A 20,112-nucleotide genomic window follows, 5' to 3' on the forward strand; every position below is an offset into this window, starting at 1 on the left:
AAAAAAAAAAAAAAACAAACAACAAAAAACGGAAAGACACAGAAGAAACTTAAGTGCATGTAACTAAATGCAAGAAGCCAATCTGAAAACACTATATACTACATGATTCCAACTATATAACATTCTAGAAAAAGTAAAACTATGGAGACAGTAAGAAGATCAGTGGCTGCCAGGTATTGGGGGAAAGGAGGATGAATGGAGAGAGCACACAGGATTTTTAGGACAACAAAAATACTATGTATAATATTATAATGGTGGGCACATATCATGCATCCATAGCACATTTCTTTTTATTACTGAGTACTATTCCATTGTATGGCTATATAACAATGTGTTTATCTCATCATCTATTGGATATTTGTGTTGTCAATTTTCAGCTGTTACAAACAAAGCTGCTGTGAACACCTGTATGGACATATGCTTTCATTTCTTTCTTTCCTTCTTTTCAATAGAGATAGGATCGGGCTATGTTGCCAGGCTGCTCTTGAATTCCTGGCCTCCAGCAATCCTTCTGGCTTGGCCTCCCAAAATGTTGGGATAACAGGGGTGAGCCACCACGCCCAGCCCTGCTTTCATTTCTCTTGGGTAAATACCTAGAAGTGAATTGACTGGATCACTGGATAGTATATTTCGTCTTTTAAGAAACTATGAAAGTTTTCCAAGGAAGTGCACCACATTCCTATTAACAGTATATGATGGTTTAAGTTGCTATGTATCTTTGCCGGAATTTTTCTCATTTTAGCCCTTCTAATTCAGGTGTATAGTGGTACCTTGTTGTAGTTTTAATTCTGACAACTAAATTTTAATTATTTCTTAAAGTTACTAAGAAATTGTTATCTATTAACGACCACATTTGGCTGGGAACAGTGGCTCACACCTATAATCCCAACACCTTGGGAGGCTGAGGCGGGCGGATAACTTGAGCCCAGGAGTTTGCAACATAGTGAGACACTTGTCTCTGCAAAAAATTAAAATAAAAAACAACCACATTTGATAATTTAAAGTCTCCAAAAGTATTTTAGCACTGTCCATCCAATGTAAATAGTTTATAAGATATAATTTGATATGAACAGTGTATTTATAAGTACCCAAGAATTCAAAGTTAAAGGGTTATAGATAATTTAATAAAAATTATCAGCATCAGTGATCAGGTGGGAATTTTGTGTACAATATCTCAATTCACAAATTAACATTGAATTTGGGTTATCTGATCCACTAAGTTTTCAGTGCTTTTCAGTTATTTGTGTTACTTTTTTTTTTGAGATGCAGTCTCGCTCTGTCACCCAGGCTGGAGTGCCACGGCGTGATCCGCCCGCCTCAGCCTCCCAAAGTGCTGGGATTACAGGTGTGAGCCACCGCGCCTGGCCTTGTGTTAACTTTTAAAGACAAGGTCTTACTCTGTTGTCTAGGCAAGAGTATACAGTGGCAATCATGGCTCACTGCAGCTTTGAACTCCTGGGCTCATGCAATCCTCCTGTGTCAGCCTCCCCTGGGACTACGGGAACACACCACCATGGCCTAGCTAATTTTTAAAACATTTTGTAGACACAGAATGTCATTTTGTTGCCTAGGCTGGTCTTGAACTCCTGGCCTCATGTGATTTTCCCACACTGGCCTCCCTAAGTGTTGGGATCACAGGCATAAGTCACAGTACCCAGCCAAAAAAATTTTTTGAGGCCAGGCGGGATGGTTCATGCCTGTAATCCCAGCACGTTGGGAGGCTGAGGCTGGTGGATCACTTGAGGTAAGGAGTTCGAGACCAGCTTGGCCAACATGGTGACCCCGTATCTACTAAAAATACAAAAATTATCTGGGCATGGTGGCGAGTGCCTGTAGTCCCAGTTACTCAGGAGGCGGAGGCAGGAGAATGGCTTGAACCCAGGAGGCAGAGGTTGCCATAACCCAAGATCACACCACAGCCGGGCGCGGTGGCTCAAGCCTGTAATCCCAGCACTTTGGGAGGCTGAGGCGGGCGGATCACGAGGTCAGGAGATCGAGACCATCCTGGCTAACACAGTGAAACCCCATCTCTACTAAAAACACAAAAAAATTAGCCGGGCGTGTTGGCGGGCGCCTGTATTCCCAGCTACTCGGGAGGCTGAGGCAGGAGAATGGCGTGAACCCAGGAGGTGGAGGTTGCGGTGAGCCGAGATCGCGCCACTGCACTCCAGCCTGGGGGACAGAGAAAGACTCCGTCTCAACAAAAAAAAAAAAAAAAAAAAAAAAAAAAAAAAAAAAAAAAAAAAAAAAAAAAAAAAAAAAAAAAAAGATCACACCACTGCACTCCAGCCTGGGCAACAGGGTGAGACTCTGTCTTAAAAAAAAAAAAAAAATTGTTTTTGGTTAGTGTTTTAGTCTTGCACACAGCTCTTCTTTTTTTTAATTAATTATTTTTTTTGAGACGGAGTCTCGCTTTGTCACCCAGGCTGGAATGCAATGGCACGGTCTCAGCTCACTGCTACCTACCTCCCCCTCCTGGGTTCAAACGATTCTCCTGCCTCAGCCTTTGGAGTAGCTGTGATCACAGGCGCCTGCTACCATGCCTGGCTAATTTTTGTATTTTTAGTAGAGACGGGGTTTCACCATGTTGGCCAGGCTGCTCTCGAACTGCTGACCTTGTGATCCACCCTCCTCGGCATCCCAAAGTGCTGGGATTATAGGCGTCAGCCACTGCACCCGGCAGCACATGGCCTTTTAAAAGGAAACATGAGTTGCCTTATAAAAAAACATATTTTTGTTTTATGGCACTCTCACGCTCAATGGAGGACTTGCATAGACCAAATTAGAAATCCTTTTGCGGCCGGGTGTGGTAGCTCACGCCTGTAATCCCAGCACTTTGGGAGGCCGAGGTGGGGGGATCACGGGGTCGGGGGATCACGGGGTCCGGAGTTCAAGATCAGCCTGGCCAATATGGCGAAACTCCATCGCTACTAAAAATACAAAAATTAGCTGGGCGTGGTGGCGGGCGCCTGTAATCAATCCCAGCTACTTGGGAGGCTGAGGCAGGAGAATCACTTGAAGCCGGGAGGCGGAGGTTGCAGTAAGCTGCAATCAAGCCACTGCACTCCAGCTTGTGTTAACAGAGCTAGAGTCTACCTCCAAAAAAAAAAGGAAAAGAAATCCTTTCGCAATATGTGACTCATGCCTGTAATTCCAGCACTTTGGGAGGCCAAGGCATGCAGATCACCTGAGGTCAGGAGTTTGAGACCAGCCTGGCCAACACAGGAAAATCCTGCCTCTACTAAAAATACAAAAACTAGCTGGGTGTGGTGGCACATGCCTGTAATGCCAGCTACTCAGGAGGCTGAGGCAGGAAAATCGCCTGAACCCAGAAGCAAGAGGTTACAGTTGGGTGACAGAGTGAGACTCCATCTCAAAAAAAAAAGAAAGAAATCCTTTAGCAATACAACTGTTATTCCAGGGTTTTACTTTTGTTTTCCAAGACATTTTACCTGAAGAAATATACCAAATTCATTTTTTTTTTAAGACAGAGTTGGGGTTTCTCCATGTTGGTCAAGCTGGTCTCGAACTCCCGACCTCAGGTGATCCTCCTGCCTCGGCCTCCCAAAGTGCTGGGATTACAGATGTAAGCCACTGTGCCCGGCGAGCTCTTTTTTCTTTTTATTTATTATTATTATTATTTGAGACAGAGTTTCACTCTTGTTGCCCAGACTGCAGTGCAATGGCGTGATCTCTGCTTACTGCAACCTCCACTTCCTGCGTTCAAGCAATTCTCCTGCCTCAGCCTCCCGAGTAGCTGGGACTACAGGCGGCCACCACCATGCCCGGCTAATTTTTATATTTTTAGTAGAGATGGGGTTTCACCATGTTGGCCAGGGTGGTCTCGAACTCCTGATCTCAGGTGATCCACCCGCCTCAGCCTCCCAAAGTGCTGATTAATTAGAGGCATAAGCCACCATCACCGGCCTCATCTTTTTTTTTTGAGACGGAGTTTCGCTCTTGTTGCCTAGGCTGGAGTGCAATGGCACATCATGTGATCTCAGCTCACTGCAACCTCCGCCTCCCAGGTTCAAGTGATTCTCCCACCTCAGCCTCCCAACTAGCTGGGATTACAGGCACCTGCCACCATGCCAGCTAATTTTTGTATTTTTAGTAGAGACAGGGTTTCATCATGCTAGCCAGGCTGGTCTTGAACTCCTGACCTCAGGTGATCCTCTGGTCTCGGCCTCCCCAAGTGTTGGGATTACAGGCGTGAGCCACCACACCTGACCACAAATTCATTTTTTTAAAGTTCTAGATTATATCAGAAATATAATAATAAAGGAGACTTTTATGTGGGGTTTCCCACATGAAATATGTACAATTATACACATATATACAATTTCTAAAAGGAGAAATAAAATTCATATTTGAAAATATAATTTAAAATCATATAAAGGAGATAAATCATCATTAACAATCTGAAGTCTAACAAACTCTCAAGAAATGGCTGTTTGTAAAATGGCTCATTTAAAAAAAGATTAAAATTACCTTAGCAGCTTGAGATTCTCTTAAGTAATATTTTAAAAGATCAGAAAGTTTGAGGTCTTCATCAGCAGACACTCGTGCTTCGATTTTCTGAAAAGAAGGAAAAAATTGAATATTTAATCAACAACTACATTCTACTCTCAGTGGTTTCCTTCTTACTTAACTTCCTACTTAATTTTAACTACTATTATAGTTTCAAAAATTGAAGTTTTAACTATAGTATTCCATTCCTATTTTATCGAGTTTTCCTTCCCTTTTTGCTTCTACTAGCCTGTTACTTTTCTTTGCAACTCTCACATAAAATGAACAGAATAAGGATCAGATCAAATGAGACTCATGAGTTTATGGAAGGACACCATATTTTTTTTTTTTTTTTGAGACAGAGTCTTACTCTGCCACCCAGGCTGGAATGCAGTGGCGCAATCTCAGCTCACTGCAACCTCTGCTTCCCAGGTTCAAGCAATTCTCCTGCCTCAGCCTCCCGAGTAGCTGGAATTACAGGCATGCACCACCACACCTGGCTAACTTTTGTATTTTTAGTAGAGGAGGGGTTTCACCGCGTTGGCCAGGTTGGTCTCAAACTCCTGACCTCAAGTGATCCTCCTGCCTCAGCCTTCCAAAGTGCTGGGATTACAGGTGTGAACCACCATGCCCAGACTCATATAATGAGTTTCAATATGATCTTTTACCTTCATTAATATTTTCTCAGGCTGGGTACGGTGGCTCATGCCTGTTATCCTGGCACTTTGGGAGGCCGAGGCGGGCGGATCATGAGGTCGGGAGTTCGAGACCAGCCTGACCAACGTGGTGAAACCCCGTCTCTACTAAAAATACAAAAATTAGCCAGGCATGGTGGTGCGTGCCTATAATCCCAGCTACTCAGAAGGCTGAGGTTGCAGTGAGCCAAGATTGAGCCACTACACTCCAGCCTGGGCGACGGAGTGAGACTCTGTCTCAAAAAAAAAACAAAAAAAAAAAAACAAAAAACAAAAAACAACTTTCTAGGTATTTCTTTCTTTTTCAGACGGAGTCTCGCTCTGTTGCCAGGCTGGAGTACAGTGGCATGATCTCAGCTCCCTACAACCTCTGCCTCCTGGGTTCAGGCAATTCTCCTGCCTCAGCCTCCCTAGTAGCTGGGATTACAGGTGCACATCACCAAACTTGGCTAATTTTTTTGTATTTTTTTTTTTTGGTAGAGATGGGGTTTTGTCTTGTTAGCCAGGCTGGTCTGGAACTCCTGACCTCAGGTGATCCACCTACCTCGGCCTCCCAAAGTGCTGGGATTACAGATGTGAGCCACTGTGCCCAGCCTCTATTCATTTCAATTGTAATTGATATGTACACATAATTTTAAAGGAATGAAGGCTTGCAATGGCAGACTAGGTAATTCAATCTAATCCTCCTGCTGAGGACAACCAGAAAATGCAGTCAAAGCATTAGTAAAATGTGCCTGAAGACACCACAGAGTAATAACCAGAAGTGGTATGTTCGAGGTGAGATGGAAGGGGAAGTAGCCATGTCAGACTAAAAAGATACCTCTTCAGTATGACGGGACAGAGGATGAAAAAAATTTATTATATCAACCAAATGCAATACATGGGACCTTGCTTGTATCCTGACTCAAACAACCTCTACTATAATAAAAAGCCATTTATGAGACAATTGGGAAAATGTATATACTGGATATTTGATGACATTAAGGGGGAATCATTAGTAACAGTATTGACTATATTAAAAATAATTCTTACACTAAAAAAAGAGACAGGTATGCATAAAGGACACAAAACAGAATGAAGACGGACTTTTTGGAATGTAAGAACTTTAAGCAATGTAGAAAATGTTAGGCCAGGTGCAGTGGCTCACATCTGTAATCCCAGCACTATGGGAGGACAAGACAGGTGATCATTTGAGGTCAGGAGTTCGAGACCAGCCTGGCCAACATGGTGAAACCCCCGCCTACACAAAAATTAGCTAGGAGTGGCAGCACATGCCTGTAATCCCAGGTACTTGGGAAGCTGAGGCATGAGACTCACTTGAGCCCAGGAGGCAAAGGTTGCAGTGAGCCAAGATCGTGCAACTGCACTCCAGCTTGGGTGACAGCAAGACTGTCTCAAAAAAAACAAAAGGGAAAATGTTAATATTCAGAAACCTGGGTGATGCATTACAGGAATTCTTGTACTACTTTCTGCAACTTTTCCGTAAGTCTGAAATTATCGCCAAAATAAAAAGTTAAAGTAAGGCCGGCACCTTAATAAGGCTCATGCCCGTAATCCTAGCATTTTGGGAGGCTGAGGTGGGTGGAATATCTGAGGTCAGGAGTTCGAGGCCAGCCTGGCCAACATGGTGAAGCCCATCTCTACTAAAGTACAAAAATTAGTTGGGCATGGTGATGTGTACCTGTAATCCCAGCTACTTGGGAGGCTGAGGCAGGAGAATCACTTGAACCCGGGAGGCAGAGGTTGCAGTGAATCAAGATTATGCCACTGCATTCCAGCCTGGGTGACAGAGTGAGATATGTCTCAAAAAAGAAAAAAAAAAAAAGTTAAGGGGCCAGGTGTGGTGGCTCATGCCTGTAATCCCAGCACTTTGGGAGGTCAAGGTGAGTGGATCACGAGGTCAAGAGATCAAGACCGCCCTGGCCAACATGGTGAAACCCCATCTCTACTAAAAATACAAAAATTAGCTGGGCATGGAGGGATGCACCTGTAGTCCCAGCTACTCCGGAGGCTGAGGCAGGCAAATTGCTTGAACCTGGAAGGCAGAGGTTGCAGTGAGCCAAGATCGCGCCACTGCACTCCCTCCAGCCTGGCAACAGAGCGAGACTTTATCTCAAAAAAAAAAAAAAAGGTTAAACTAAAACAAGTATACACCTACCAGAATGACAAAAATTATAAAGGTAGAAAATACTAAGTTTTAACAAGCTTGTAGAACAACCTAAATGCTCATACTCATTCTTGTGGGCATGCAAATTGGTACAATCATTATGGGAAAGTTTTGCAGTTTCTGCTGAAGCTTTTCACATGGTTATCGTATGATCCATCAATTCCCCTCCTAGTTATATATACCCAACAGAATTGTATATTTGTGTTCAGCAGTATTGTTATAAAGAAGCCCAAACTAGAAACTATCCAAATGCCTATCAACAGTAGAACAGATAAACAAATAAACTACTATACCACAAGAATAATAAAGGAACCAGGCCAGGTGGCTCATGCCTGTAATCTCAGTGCTTTGAAGGGTGAGGCAGGAATATCAAAAGAGGCCAGGAGTTCAAGACAAGCCTGGGCAATGTAGTGAGACTCCCTCTCTACAAAAATTAGCCAGGCATGGTAACACACATCTGTAGTCCTAACTACTTGGGAAGCTGAGGCAGGAGGATGCTTGAGCTCAAGAGTTTGAGGCTGCAATGAGTTATGATCATGCAAGTGCACTCCTGCCTGGGCGACAGAGTGAGACCCCATCTCTAAAACAAAAAGAATAAAGGAACTACATCTATGTGCAACAACATGGTTTAATCCTTTGAATATAATGTTGAGCACATGAAACAGACATAAAAGAATATAAGCCGGGCACAGTGGCTCACACCTGTAATTCCAGCACTTTGGGAGGCTGAGGCAGAATGACTGCCTGAGGCCAGGAGTTTGAGACCAGCCTGGGCAACATAGCAAGACCCTGTCTCTACCAAAAAAAAAGAAAAAAAAAGAAAAATAATACATGTTGCAAATGCATTTATATCACATATAAAAATAAAAAAGGGGCCGGGCCAAGCACAGTGGCTCATGCCTGTAATTCCAGCACTTTGGGAGGCCAAGGCAGGCAGATCACTTGACATCAGGACTTTGAGACTAGCCTGGCCAACATGGTGAAACCCTGTCTCTACTAAAAAATATAAAAATTAGCCTGGCGTGGTGGCACATGCCTGTAATCTCAGCTACTCAGGAGGCAAGAGAATCGCTTGAACCTGGGAGGTGGAGGATGCAATGAGCCGAGATCGTGCCACTGCACTCCAGCCTCCAGCCTGGGTGAAAGAGCAAGACTCCGTCTCAAAAACAAACAAACAAAAAACAAAACAACCCGAATCTCTACTGGCAGTGCCTTGAAAGGCAGCTGAAGCGATGAGGAGGAGGCAGGTCATCTGGGTTGCTGGTAATTTTCTATCTATTTTCTTTCTTTCTTTGATACAGGGTCTCTGTCACCTAGGCTGGAGTACACTGGCACAATCATGACTCACTATAACCTTGACCTCCTGGGCTCAAGAATCTTCCTGCCTCAGCCTCCCAAGTAGTTAGGACTACAGTTGTGCGCCACCATGCCTGGCTAATGTTTGGTAACTTTTGTAGAAAGGGAGTCTCGCTACATTGCCCAAGCTGGTCGAACTCCTGGCCTCTACTGATCCTCCCACCTCACCCTTCAATGTATGGGATTACGGGCGTGACCCATCTGGCCTGGTTCCTTTATTCTTATTGGTATATAGTATTTAATTAATTTGTTTATCTGTTCCAGAAGGTACTTTTTTTTTTTTTTTTTAAGAGACAGGGTCTCTGTCACCCAGGATGGAGTGCAGATGCACGGTCACAGCTCACTGCAGCCTCAAACTCCTGAGCTCAAGCATCCTCCTGCCTCAGCCTCCCAAGTAGGACTACAGGTTTGCACCACCACACCTGGCTAATTTTTAAACATTTTGTACAGACGGTGTCTTGCTATGTTTTCCCAGGCTGATCTCAAATTCCTGGACTCAAGAGATCCTCCTGCCTCAGCCTCCCAAAGTGCTGAGATTACAAGTGTTAAGTCACTGCACACAGAAGAATATGAACTTTTATACAAATACTTAAAGGCAATAACAAAAAATGAAATTTCCTGAAAAACTCCCAATGGAATCAAAATCTGTTTCATCATCCTTCTGAAGTACACTCATCTTCCTCAATAGAGTTAAACAGAACCATAGCAAGTTAAATATTACCACATGCAGAGATCTAAATCGCCAAACAGTTAATAGTGATTACTCTTTATTTTTCTTTGAGACACAGTCTCGCTCTGTCGACAGGCTGGAGTGCAGTGGTGCGATCTTGGCTCACTGCAACGTTGGCTTCCCGGGTTCAAGCGATTCTTGTGCCTCAGCCTCCCGAGTAGCTGGGACTATAGGCATGCATCACCACGCCCAACTAATTTTTGTATTTTTAGTACAGACAGGGTTTCACCATGTTGGCCAGGATGGTCTTGATTTCTTGACCTCGTGATCCGCCCACCTCGGCCTCCCAAAGTGTTGGGATTATAGGCATGAGTCACCGTGCCCAGCCAATAGTGATTACTCTTTCAAAAAAAATTTTCTGAATTGTGGTAAAAACCTTTAACATGAGCTCTCTGGGCACAATATTATGCAGTGTATCTCTGTAATTCAGTACTTACTCTTGTTTTATCGAACAGTTCTGAAACTTTGAGAAAAAACCTGGAAAGGAAAATATTTTCATCATATGCTACATTCAAAGTAATTTTCCATTTCAAATGTATGAGAATATGCTCCCAAACCATATTAATAACACCTTGTCTCATTGCAATTATATTCAATAGCCTTATTAACTACAGACTTCACTTAGTTTGACAAAAATCTCCCTGTACTTCTACCAATAAAACAGATTACTTGAAATCTGTTTACAGATAGACTATCTGTTCATTTGATTTTTTTTTTTTTGAGATGGAGTTTCACGCTTGTTGCCCAGAATGGAGTGCAATGGCGCAATCTCAGCTCACCGCAACCTCCGCCTCCCGAGTTCAAGCGATTCTTCAGCCTCAGCCTCCCGAGTAGCTGGAACTAGAGGCGCCCGCCACCACGCCCAGCTAATTTTTGTATTTTTAGTAGAGATGCGGTTTCACCATGTTGGCCAGAATGGTCTTGACCTCTTGACCTTGTGTTCCACCCACCTCGGCCTCCCAAAGTGCTGGGATTACAGGTGTGAGCCACCACGCCCGGCCCTGATTTTTTTTTTTTTTTTTTTTGAGACAGAGTGTGGCTGTTGCACAGGCCAGAGCGCAGCAGCGCAACCTCAGCTCACTGCAACCTCTGCCTCCTGGGTTCAAGTGATTCTCCTGCCTCAGCCTCCTGAGTAGCTGGGATTACAGGCAGCTGCCCCCATGCCTGGCTAATTTTTGTATTTTTAGTAGAGACAAGTTTTCACCTGGTTAAAAATTAGCCAGGTGTGGTGGTGCACACCTGTAGTTCCAGCTATTCGGGAGGCTAAGGTGGAAGGATGGCTTGAGTCCAGGCTCGTCTTGGACTCCTGATCTCAAGTGATCTGCCCGCCTTGGCCTCCCAAACTGCTGAGATTAGAGGTGTGAGCCAGAGTGCCGGGCCCCACTTCAAGACGACAGCCTAAGCCATACATTAAACGTGTTTTTGTTGTTGTTGTTATTGAGACCGAGTCTCCCTTTCTTGTCCCAGCTGCAGTGCAGTAGCGCCATCTCGGCTCACTGCAACCTCAACCTCCTGGGTTCAAATGATTCTCCTGCCTCAGCCTCCTAAGTAGCTGGGATTACAGGTGCCCACCACGCTTGGCTAATTTTTGTATTTTTAGTAGAAATGGGGTTTCGCCATGTTGGCCAGGCTGGTCTCGAACTCCTGGCCTCAAGTGACCTGCCCACCTTGGCCTCCCAAAGTGCTGGGATTACAGGTGTGAGTCACCTTGCCCAGTCAACAAAATTTATCAAGATTCATTTTAGCAAATAGGCTGAGGCAAGCAGCTCACTTGAGGCCAGGAGTTTGAGACTAGTCTGGGCAACACAGTGAAACCCTGTCTCTACTAAAAATACAAAAAATTAGTGGGGCACGGTGGCGTAATCCTGTAATTAAACTACCCTTTAATAGTCTGGTGTTTGGCCGGGCACGGTGGCTCACGCCTGTAATCCCAGCACTTTGGGAGGCCAAGGTGGACGGATCATGACGTCAGGAGATGGAGACCATCCTGGGTAACACGGTGAAACACCGTCTCTACTAAAAATACAAAACAAAATTAGCCGGGCATGGTGGCACATGCCTGTAGTCCCAGCTACTCGGGAGGCTGAGGCAGGAGAATGGTGTGAACCCGGGAGGTGGAGCTTGCAGTGAGCCAAGACTGCACCACTGCACTCCAGCCTGGGCAACAGAGTGAGACTTCGTCTCAACCATAACTACAAAAAAAATAGTCTGGTGCTGGGATATTTTTTAGTTGGTATCAGCATTTGACAGATAAACTATTAGTTAAAAGTGAAAATAAATTCCTAAGTAGGAATTGGTTATTCATTTTTTTCTTTTTCTTTTTTTTTGAGATGGGCTATCATTCTGTCACCCCGTTCTGGTGCAAACCTGTGGTCCCAGCTACTCAGGAGGCTGAAGCAAGAGGATTGCTTGAGCACAGGAGTTCAAGGCTGCAGCACTCTATGACTGCACCTGCGAATAGCTACTGTATGCCAGCCTGGGCCACACAGCAAGACCTACTCTCAAAAAAAAAAAAAAGGGCACAGGTTCAAGTATTCTGTAAAATATGTAATTAAAATGACATTATAAATGAATTAGGGCAAATACTACTCAAAGCAAAAACAATCTTATGAACTTTGCTTTCACTCAAAAGAACTTGCTTTGACAGATTTACGTTAAGAGAACAGATGGCAAGGTTGACTTTTATTCCTTCTTCCTGATAAGAATTAACTCTTTGGGAAACTGGCTTTTTTTTTTTAAGACGGAGTTTCTCTCTTGTTGCCTGGGCTGGAGTACAATGGCGCAATCTCGGCTCGCTGCAACCTCTGCCTCCCAGGTTCAAGCGATTCTCCTGCCTCAGCCTCCTGAGTAGCTGGGATTACAGGCACGCACCACCACACCTGACTAATTTTGTGTTTTTAGTAGAGACGGGGTTTCTCCATGTTGGTCAGGCTGGTCTCGAACTCCCGACCTCAGGTGATCCGCCTGCCTTGGCCTCCCAAAGTGCTGGGATTACAGGTGTGAGCCACTGTGCCCGGCCAGTGGCATTTTAATTAGTGTAAGCTATCATACCTTGCTTTGCCAAAAAGCGTGACTTTTAAATATCTGAGACAGAATATACTAGACAAAAGGTCAAGGATGTGGTTTAGAGAAAGGCATGGACTATGAAAATAGTTTTCCTTCTTAAAAATATGTTTAATTTTTAGTTTTTTTGAGATCAAGTCTTGCTCTGTCGCCCAGGCTGGGGTGCAGTGGTGTGATCTTGGCTCACTGCAATCTCTGTCTCCCAGGTTCAAGTGATTCTCACGCCTCAGCCTCTCAAGTAGCAGGGATTACAGGTGTGCACTACCACGTCTAACTAATTTTTGTGTTTTTAGAGATCGTGCCACTGCACTCCAGCCTGGGTGACAGAGCAAGATACCATCTTGCCAGGGGCGGGTGGCGGGATCAATTTGACCTCCAATGAAATATATAAACACATATACATACATACATATATATTCTAATTCCCAAATGGCAGTTCTTATTTATAAGCTTTATCAAAACTTAAGAACACTAACGTAAATTCTGTTCTTCCACTGTCTTACACACACATCAGCCCATTTTCATAAATAAAACACAGTTAAGAGGAGGAAGAAAAAATATATAGAGAGAGAGTAAAGTCGATTTTTATTTCTCAGATTTAAAAAATAGGACAGAAAGGGAAGAGAAAAAATATCAACACAAATTTTTTTTTTTTTTTTTTGAGACGGAGTTTTGCTCGTTGCCCAGGCTGGAGTGCAATGCTGTGATCTCGGCTCAACGCAACCTCTGTCTCCTGGGTTTAAGCGATTCTCCTGCCTCAGCCTCCCAAGTAGCTGGGATTACAGACACCTGCCACCACACTTGGCTAATTTTGTATTTTTAGTAGAGACAGGGTTTCTCCATGTTGGTCAGGCTGGTCTCGAACTCCCGACCTGAGGTGTTCTGCCCGCCTCGGCCTCCCAAAGTGCTGAGATTACTGGCGTGAGCCACCATGCCCAGCCCTCAACCCAAGTTTTTAAAGGAGGTCCTTATTATCAATGTGTTTTGACAAAAATATTCCAAAAGTTTTGTATTAGAAGTATTGTTGGCCGGGAGAAGTGGCTCACACCTGTAATCCCAGCAGTTTGGGAGGCTGAGTCGGGCAGGCCACTTGAAGTCAAGGGCTTGAGACTAGCCTGGCCAATATGGTGAAACCCCGTCTCTACTAAAAATACAAAAATTAGCCAGGCATGGTGGCAGGCACCTGTAATCCCAGCTACTTTGGAGGCTGAGGTGGGAGAACTGCTTGAACGTGGAAGGAGAATGTTGCAGAGAGCCATGATCATGCCACTGCACTCCAGCCTGGGTGACAGAGTAAGACACTGTTTCAAAACAAAAACTAAAATAAAAACCAAAAGTATTGTGTGCATCCAGGCTGCCAATAGAAAATTCTCTCTGCTTTATTTATATTTCATATATATTTTTTGAGACAATCTTGCTCTGTCACCCAGGCTGGAGTGCAGCGGCATGATCTTGGCTCACTGCAACCTCCACCTCCCGGGTTCAGGTGATTCTTGTGCCTCAGCCTCCCGAGTAGCTAGCTGGGATTACAGGCACACACCACCCACACCTGGGTAATTTTTGTATTTTTTGGTAGAGATAGGGTTTAGCAATGTTGGCCCGGTTGGTCTTGAACTCCGGACCTCAGGTTTTCCACCTCCCAAAGTGCTGGGATTACAGGCATGAGCCACTGTGCCCAGCTATATTTCATGTTTTATTTATTTATTTTTTTTGAGATGGAGTCTCACTCTGTTGCCCAGGCTGGAGTGCAAAGGTGGGATCTCAGCTCACTGTAACCTCCGCCTCCCAGGTTCAAGCAATTCTCCTGCCTCAGCCTCCTGAATAGCTGGGATTACAGGTGTACGTCACCCCGCCTGGCTAATTTTTGTATTTTTAGTAGAGACAGGGTTTCATCGTGTTGGTCAAGCTGGTCTTGAACTCCTGACGTCTTAATCCGCCCACCTTTGCCTCCCAAAGTGCTGGGATTACAGGCGTGAGACACCGGGCCCGGCCTATTTCACGTTTTAAATTAGAATACTTACTTGCATATATCTGTAGAATCCTGAGTTCCTAAAGCATATAATGAAGAACCAATTCTATTGTAATCATCTGCAGCACCTATGGAGAAAGTTTTAAGAATTTAGTATACCTATTCATTGATTTAAAAATACTTACTGAGCAATTACCTCTCAAACAACGTGTAATATGAGACACTCTAGTAAAGAAAACAACACAAACAACAGGCATGGTGGCTCATGCCTGTAATCCCAACACTTTGGGAGGCTGGGGCAGGTAGATCACCTGAGGTCAGGAGTTTTGAGACCAGCCTGGCCAACATGGTGAAATCCCATCTCTACCAAAAATAAAAAAATCAGCCAGGTGTGGTTGCACATGCCTGTAATCCCAGCTACTTGGGAGGCTGAGGCAGGAGAATCATCTGAACCCAGGATGCAGAGGTTGCGGTGAGCCAAGATCACACCACCGCACTCTAGCCTGGGCGACAGAGCGAGACTCCATCTCAAACAAAAAAACAAACTGGAGGTCAGGAGCAGTAGCTCACGCCTGTAATCCCAGCACTTTGGAAGGCCGTGGCAGGTGGATCATGAGGTCAGGAGATTGAGCCCATCTTGGCTAACATGGTGAAACCCCGTCTCTACTAAAAATACAAAATATTAGCCGGGCGTGGTGGTGGGTGCCTGTAGTCCCAGCTACTTGAGAGGCTGAGGCAGGAGAACGGCGTGAACCCGGGAGGCGGAGCTTGCAGTGAGCCGAGATCACATCACTGCACTCCAGCCTGGGCAACAGAACAAGACCCTGTCTCAAAAAAAAAAAAAAAAAAACTGGAAAGCAAGAAGTATAACTTTCTTCATTAATAGACATGACATGATCATCTATGTAGAAAATCCTAAGGAATCTACAAAATAGTTACTAGAACTAATAAGTGAGTTTATTTAGCAAGGTTGCAGGATATAAGATCAATGTTGAAAAAATATGCTGTGTTTCTATGTATTAGCAAAGAACAATTTGAAATTGAAATTTTAAAAAACATAACATGGCCGGGCGCGGTGGCTCATGCCTGTAATCCCAGCACTTTGAGAGGCCGAGGCGGGCGGATCATGAGGTTAGGAGATCAAGACCATCCTGGCTAACACGGTGAAACCCCATGTCTACTAAAAATACAAAAAAATTAGCCGAGTGTGGTGGCAGGCACCTGTAGTCCTAGCTACTCGGGAGGCTGAGGTAGGAGAATGGCGTGAACCCGGGAGGTGGAGGTTGCAGTGAGCCAAGATCTTGCCACTGCACTCCAGCCTGGGTGACAGAGTGAGACTCCATCTCAAAAAAACAAACAAACAAACAAAAAAAACAAAGGCATATAAGATTTTGGAGACAAAAATCCTGGGCGATAGAGCTAGACTCCATCTCAAAAAAAAAAAAAAAAAAAAAAAAAAACCCCCAAAAAAACCATTTATTTATTTGGAGACAGGGTCTCACTCTGTTGCTCAGGCATGAGCACAGTGGCATGATCATGGCTCACCACACTCTCAAGCTCCTGGGCTCAAGTGATTCTCCCACCTCAGCCCCCCGAGTAGCTGGGACCACAGGCACATGCCACCACAATTGGCTAATTTTTTTTTTTTTTTTGGCAGGGGAGGGATAAGGCCTGACTCTGCCACCCAGGCTGGAGTGCAGTGGTGGGGTCTTGGCTCACTGCAACCTCCGCCACCCGGGTTCAAGCAATTCTCATGCCTCAGCCTCTCAAGTAGCTGGGACTACAGGGGCACGCCACCATGCCCAGCTAATTTTTGTATTTTTAGTAGAGATGGGGTTTCTTTTTTTTTTTTTTGAGATGGAGTCTCGCTCTGTCACCCAGGCTGGAGTGCAGTGGCACAATCACAATCTCGGCTCACTGCAAGCTCTGCCTCCCGGGTTCACGCCGTTCTCCTGCCTCAGCCTCCCGAGTAGCTGGGATTACAGGCGCCCACCACCACGCCCGGCTAATTTTTTGTATTTTTAGTAGAGACAGGGTTTCACCGTGCTAGTCACGATGGTATCCATCTCCTGACCTTGTGATCCGCCCGCCTTGGCTTCCCAAAGTGCTGGGATTGCAGGTGTGAGCCACCACGCCCGGCCAGAGATGGGGTTTCATCATGTGGGCTAGGCTAGTCTCGAACTCCTGACTTAAGGTGATCCCTTCCCTCGGCCTCCCAAAGTGCTGGAATTACAGGCGTGAACTAACATACCCGGCCTATTTTTTTTGCAAAGATTGGGTTTCACCATGTTGCCCAGGCTGGTCTCGAACTCCTGAGCTCAAGCGATCCACCCACCTCAGCCTCCTAAAGTGCTGGAATTACAGGTTTGAGTCACTGTCTCCAGCCTAATAAAACATAACACTTATAATAGCATAAAAAAACAAATAATCAGGAACCAATCTGACTAAAGACATATAAGATCTATACAATGAAAACTACAAAACACTGCTGAGATAAATTAACGAAGACCTGACTCAGTGGAAATATACTATATTAATGTATCAGAAGGATCAATATTGTTAAGATGTCAATTCTCTCCAAATTTATCTACAGAATCTACACAATCCCAATCAAAATCCTAGCAGGCACTTGTGTAGAAAAAGACAGGTGATTCTAAAATTCATATGAAAATATAAAGATTCTAGGGCTGAGGGCAGTGGTTCACACCTGTAATCGCTCCCTCCTTTGGGAGGCTGAGGCAGGTGGATCACATGAGGTCAAGAGTTTGAGACCAGCCTGGCCAACATGGCAAAACTCTGTCTCTACTAAAAATGCAAAAATTAGCGAGGTGTGGTGGCATGCATCTGTAGTCCCAGCTGCTCAGGAGGCTGAGGCACGAGGACTGCCTGAACCTGTGAGGCGGAGGTTGCAGTGAGCCAAGATCACGTCATTGCACTCCAGCCTCCAGTCTTGGTGACACAGTGAGATTCTGTCTCAAAAAAAGGAAAAAGAAAATATAAAGATTCTAGGGCTGAGGGCGGTGGCTCACGCCTGTAATCCCAGCACTTTGGGAGGCCGAGGTGGGCAGATCACCTGAGGTCAGGAGTTTGAGACCAGCCTGGCCAACATGGTGAAACCCCATCTCTACTAAAAATACAAAAATTAGCCAGGCTTGGTGGTGGGTGCCTGTAATCCCAGCTACTCATGAGGCTGAGGCAGAATTGCCTGAACCCAGCAGGTGCAGGTTGCAGTGAGCTGAGATCACGCCACTCACTCCAGCCTGGGCAACAGAATGAGACTGTCTCACAAAAATAAAAAACAAAACAAAGATTCTAAGAAGGGTCAAAAACAACTTTGATAAATAACAAAGTTGGGATTGGGCACAGTGGCTCACACCTGTAATCCCAGCACTTTGGGAGGCTGAGGTGGGCGGATCACTTCAAACCTGGAGTTCGAGACCAGCCTGGGCAATATGGCAAAACCCCATCTCTAATAAAAATACAAAAATTAGCCAGGCATGGTGGCACACACCTGTAATCCTATGGGGAAGGTCGAGGCATGAGAATCACTTGAACCCAGGAGACGGGGGGGCAGTGAGCCAAGATTGTGCCACTGCACTCTAGCCTGGATAGACAGAGAGAGACTTTGTCTAGAGGAAAAAAAAAAAAAAATGGAGTCTTGTGGCTCATGTCTGTAATCTTAGCCCTTTGGGAGGCCAAGGTGAGAGGACTGCTTGAGTCTTGGAGTTCAAGACCAGCCCGAGCAACATAGCAAGACCCTGTCTCTACCCCCTCAACAACAACAACAAAAATTAGCCAGGCATGGTGGCGCATGCACTCATCCTGGGTGACAGGGCGAGACCCTGTCTCAACAACAACAACAAAAAAAACCAACAAGAATAAAGCTGGGGCCAGGAGCAGTGGCTCATGCCTGTAATCCCAGCACTTTGGGAGGCCGAGGTGGGCAGATTACGAGGTCAGGAGATTGAGACCATCCTGGCTAACATGGTGAAACCCTGTCTCTACTAAAAATACAAAAAATTAGCCGGGCGTGGTGGCGGGCGCCTGTAGTCCCAGGTACTCAGGAGGCTGAGGCAGGAGAATGGCGTGAACCCAGGAGGTGGAGCTTGCAGTGAGCCAAGATTATGCCACTGCACTCCAGCCTGGGCGACAGAGCAAGACTTCGTCTCAAAAAAAAAAAAAAAAAAAGAAAAGAATAAAGCTGAACGAAGGACACAAGAAAAGATGTTGAATCTCAACAGTCATTAGGACAATACGAATCTAAACCACACTGAGTTACCACCACTGACCTACTTGAATAAGTTAAAAAGATTTCAAATTCCACTGGGGAAAAAAAGACTGACTATCCTTGTTGGCAAAGATGTGGAGCAACTGGAACTCTCATGCCCTGCTCATGGGAATGCAAAATGGTACAATCATTGTGGAAAAAAAATTTGGTAGTTTCTTAAAAAGTTAAATATTCATTTACCACATGACTCTGGCATTCTACTTCTAGGTATTACCCAAGAGAAAGAAAGCATGTCTGTACAAAAAGTTATATAGAAATTGCTCACATAAATTGTATCTGTAATAGCCAAAGCTAGAAATAAATAATTGTTGTATATCCATTCAATGGAACACTACTTAGCAACAAAAAGAAATGAACTATCGATATACACAACAACTTGGATGAATCTCAAAATAGTTTTTTGAGTTTCAAAGCCAGACAATAAAGAATACATACTGTATGATTCAATTTATATAAAATACTAGAAAATACAAACTATAGTGACTGAAAGCAGATCAGCGGCTGCCTGAGGATAGGGCAGGAGGCAGAGATTTCAAAAGGTCACAAGAAAACTTTGGAGGGTGATGTGTCTGTTCATTATTTTGATTGTGGTAAGGATTTCACACATGCCAAAACTTACCAAATTGTACACTTTGATTACTGCAGCTTACTGATATCAATTACACTCAACAAAGCTGTTAAAAAAAAACCCTCACTGGTCTATTTTGCACATTGAGTGGTTCTTTTACATATATGATTTTGTAGCATTATGCACGTGGCCGTTTAGAAAACACTGGTCCAATGAATTATGCAGATGTTCTAAGTGGTGACACAATTCAATGTACAATTTGTAAAAAAATCACATTCACTAGTATCATCATCAATCTCTATATAGGTCTTTATTGGCCTATCTAGCCAGGCACGGTGGCAGGCGCCTATAATCCCAGCTACTTGGGAGGCTGAGGCAGGAGAATTGCTTGAACCTGGGTGGCAGAGGCTGCAGTGAGACGAGATCGTACCATCGCACTCCAGCCTGGGCAACAGAGACTCCGCCTCAAAAAAAAAAAAAATTGCAAGTGCATGGCAGGGAAGAACATAGAGACTAGTCCAGTATCTATTGGGAAGTAAGCTCGTGGTCAGAGAGAGAAAGTTTTCCAAAATTCTAATTATTGCTTGAAGCTTGACTTATCATTGGCAACAAATACTATCTTTGTTTTCCTTGAAATAACTGATTGATTTTTGGCCAGGTTCCTGTAATTTAAATAATTAGTTTATTTTTGAGAAAACATTTGCCAAATATTCATAAACGGTTTATCATTCTTTAAAGTAGTGTTCTATGAAAAAATTAGCTAGTTC

The 20,112-nt window shown here is 44.4% G+C and overlaps 1 protein-coding gene across 2 annotated transcripts in view; it reads right to left on the reverse strand.

Moving 5' to 3' along the window:
* Window positions 1-179: 179 nt before the first annotated feature.
* The window catches only part of SNX6 (sorting nexin 6), a 58,123-nt gene continuing 38,190 nt past the window's right edge, over window positions 180-20,112 (reverse strand). For both annotated transcript variants that reach the window (XM_032179866.2, XM_032179865.3), the window contains 4 exons: window positions 14,542-14,617; window positions 9,895-9,934; window positions 4,492-4,578; window positions 180-593 (listed from right to left, as the gene is read on the reverse strand). In XM_032179866.2, coding sequence (XP_032035757.2) covers window positions 573-593; window positions 4,492-4,578; window positions 9,895-9,934; window positions 14,542-14,617 — 224 coding nt within the window. In that variant the 3' untranslated portion in view covers window positions 180-572. The remainder of the gene's footprint in view (window positions 594-4,491; window positions 4,579-9,894; window positions 9,935-14,541; window positions 14,618-20,112) is intronic.

The sequence above is a fragment of the Hylobates moloch genome, unplaced genomic scaffold (assembly GCF_009828535.3).
Source record: "Hylobates moloch isolate HMO894 unplaced genomic scaffold, HMol_V3 SCAFFOLD_16, whole genome shotgun sequence".
In the NCBI taxonomy this organism is placed as follows: Eukaryota; Metazoa; Chordata; class Mammalia; order Primates; family Hylobatidae; genus Hylobates; species Hylobates moloch.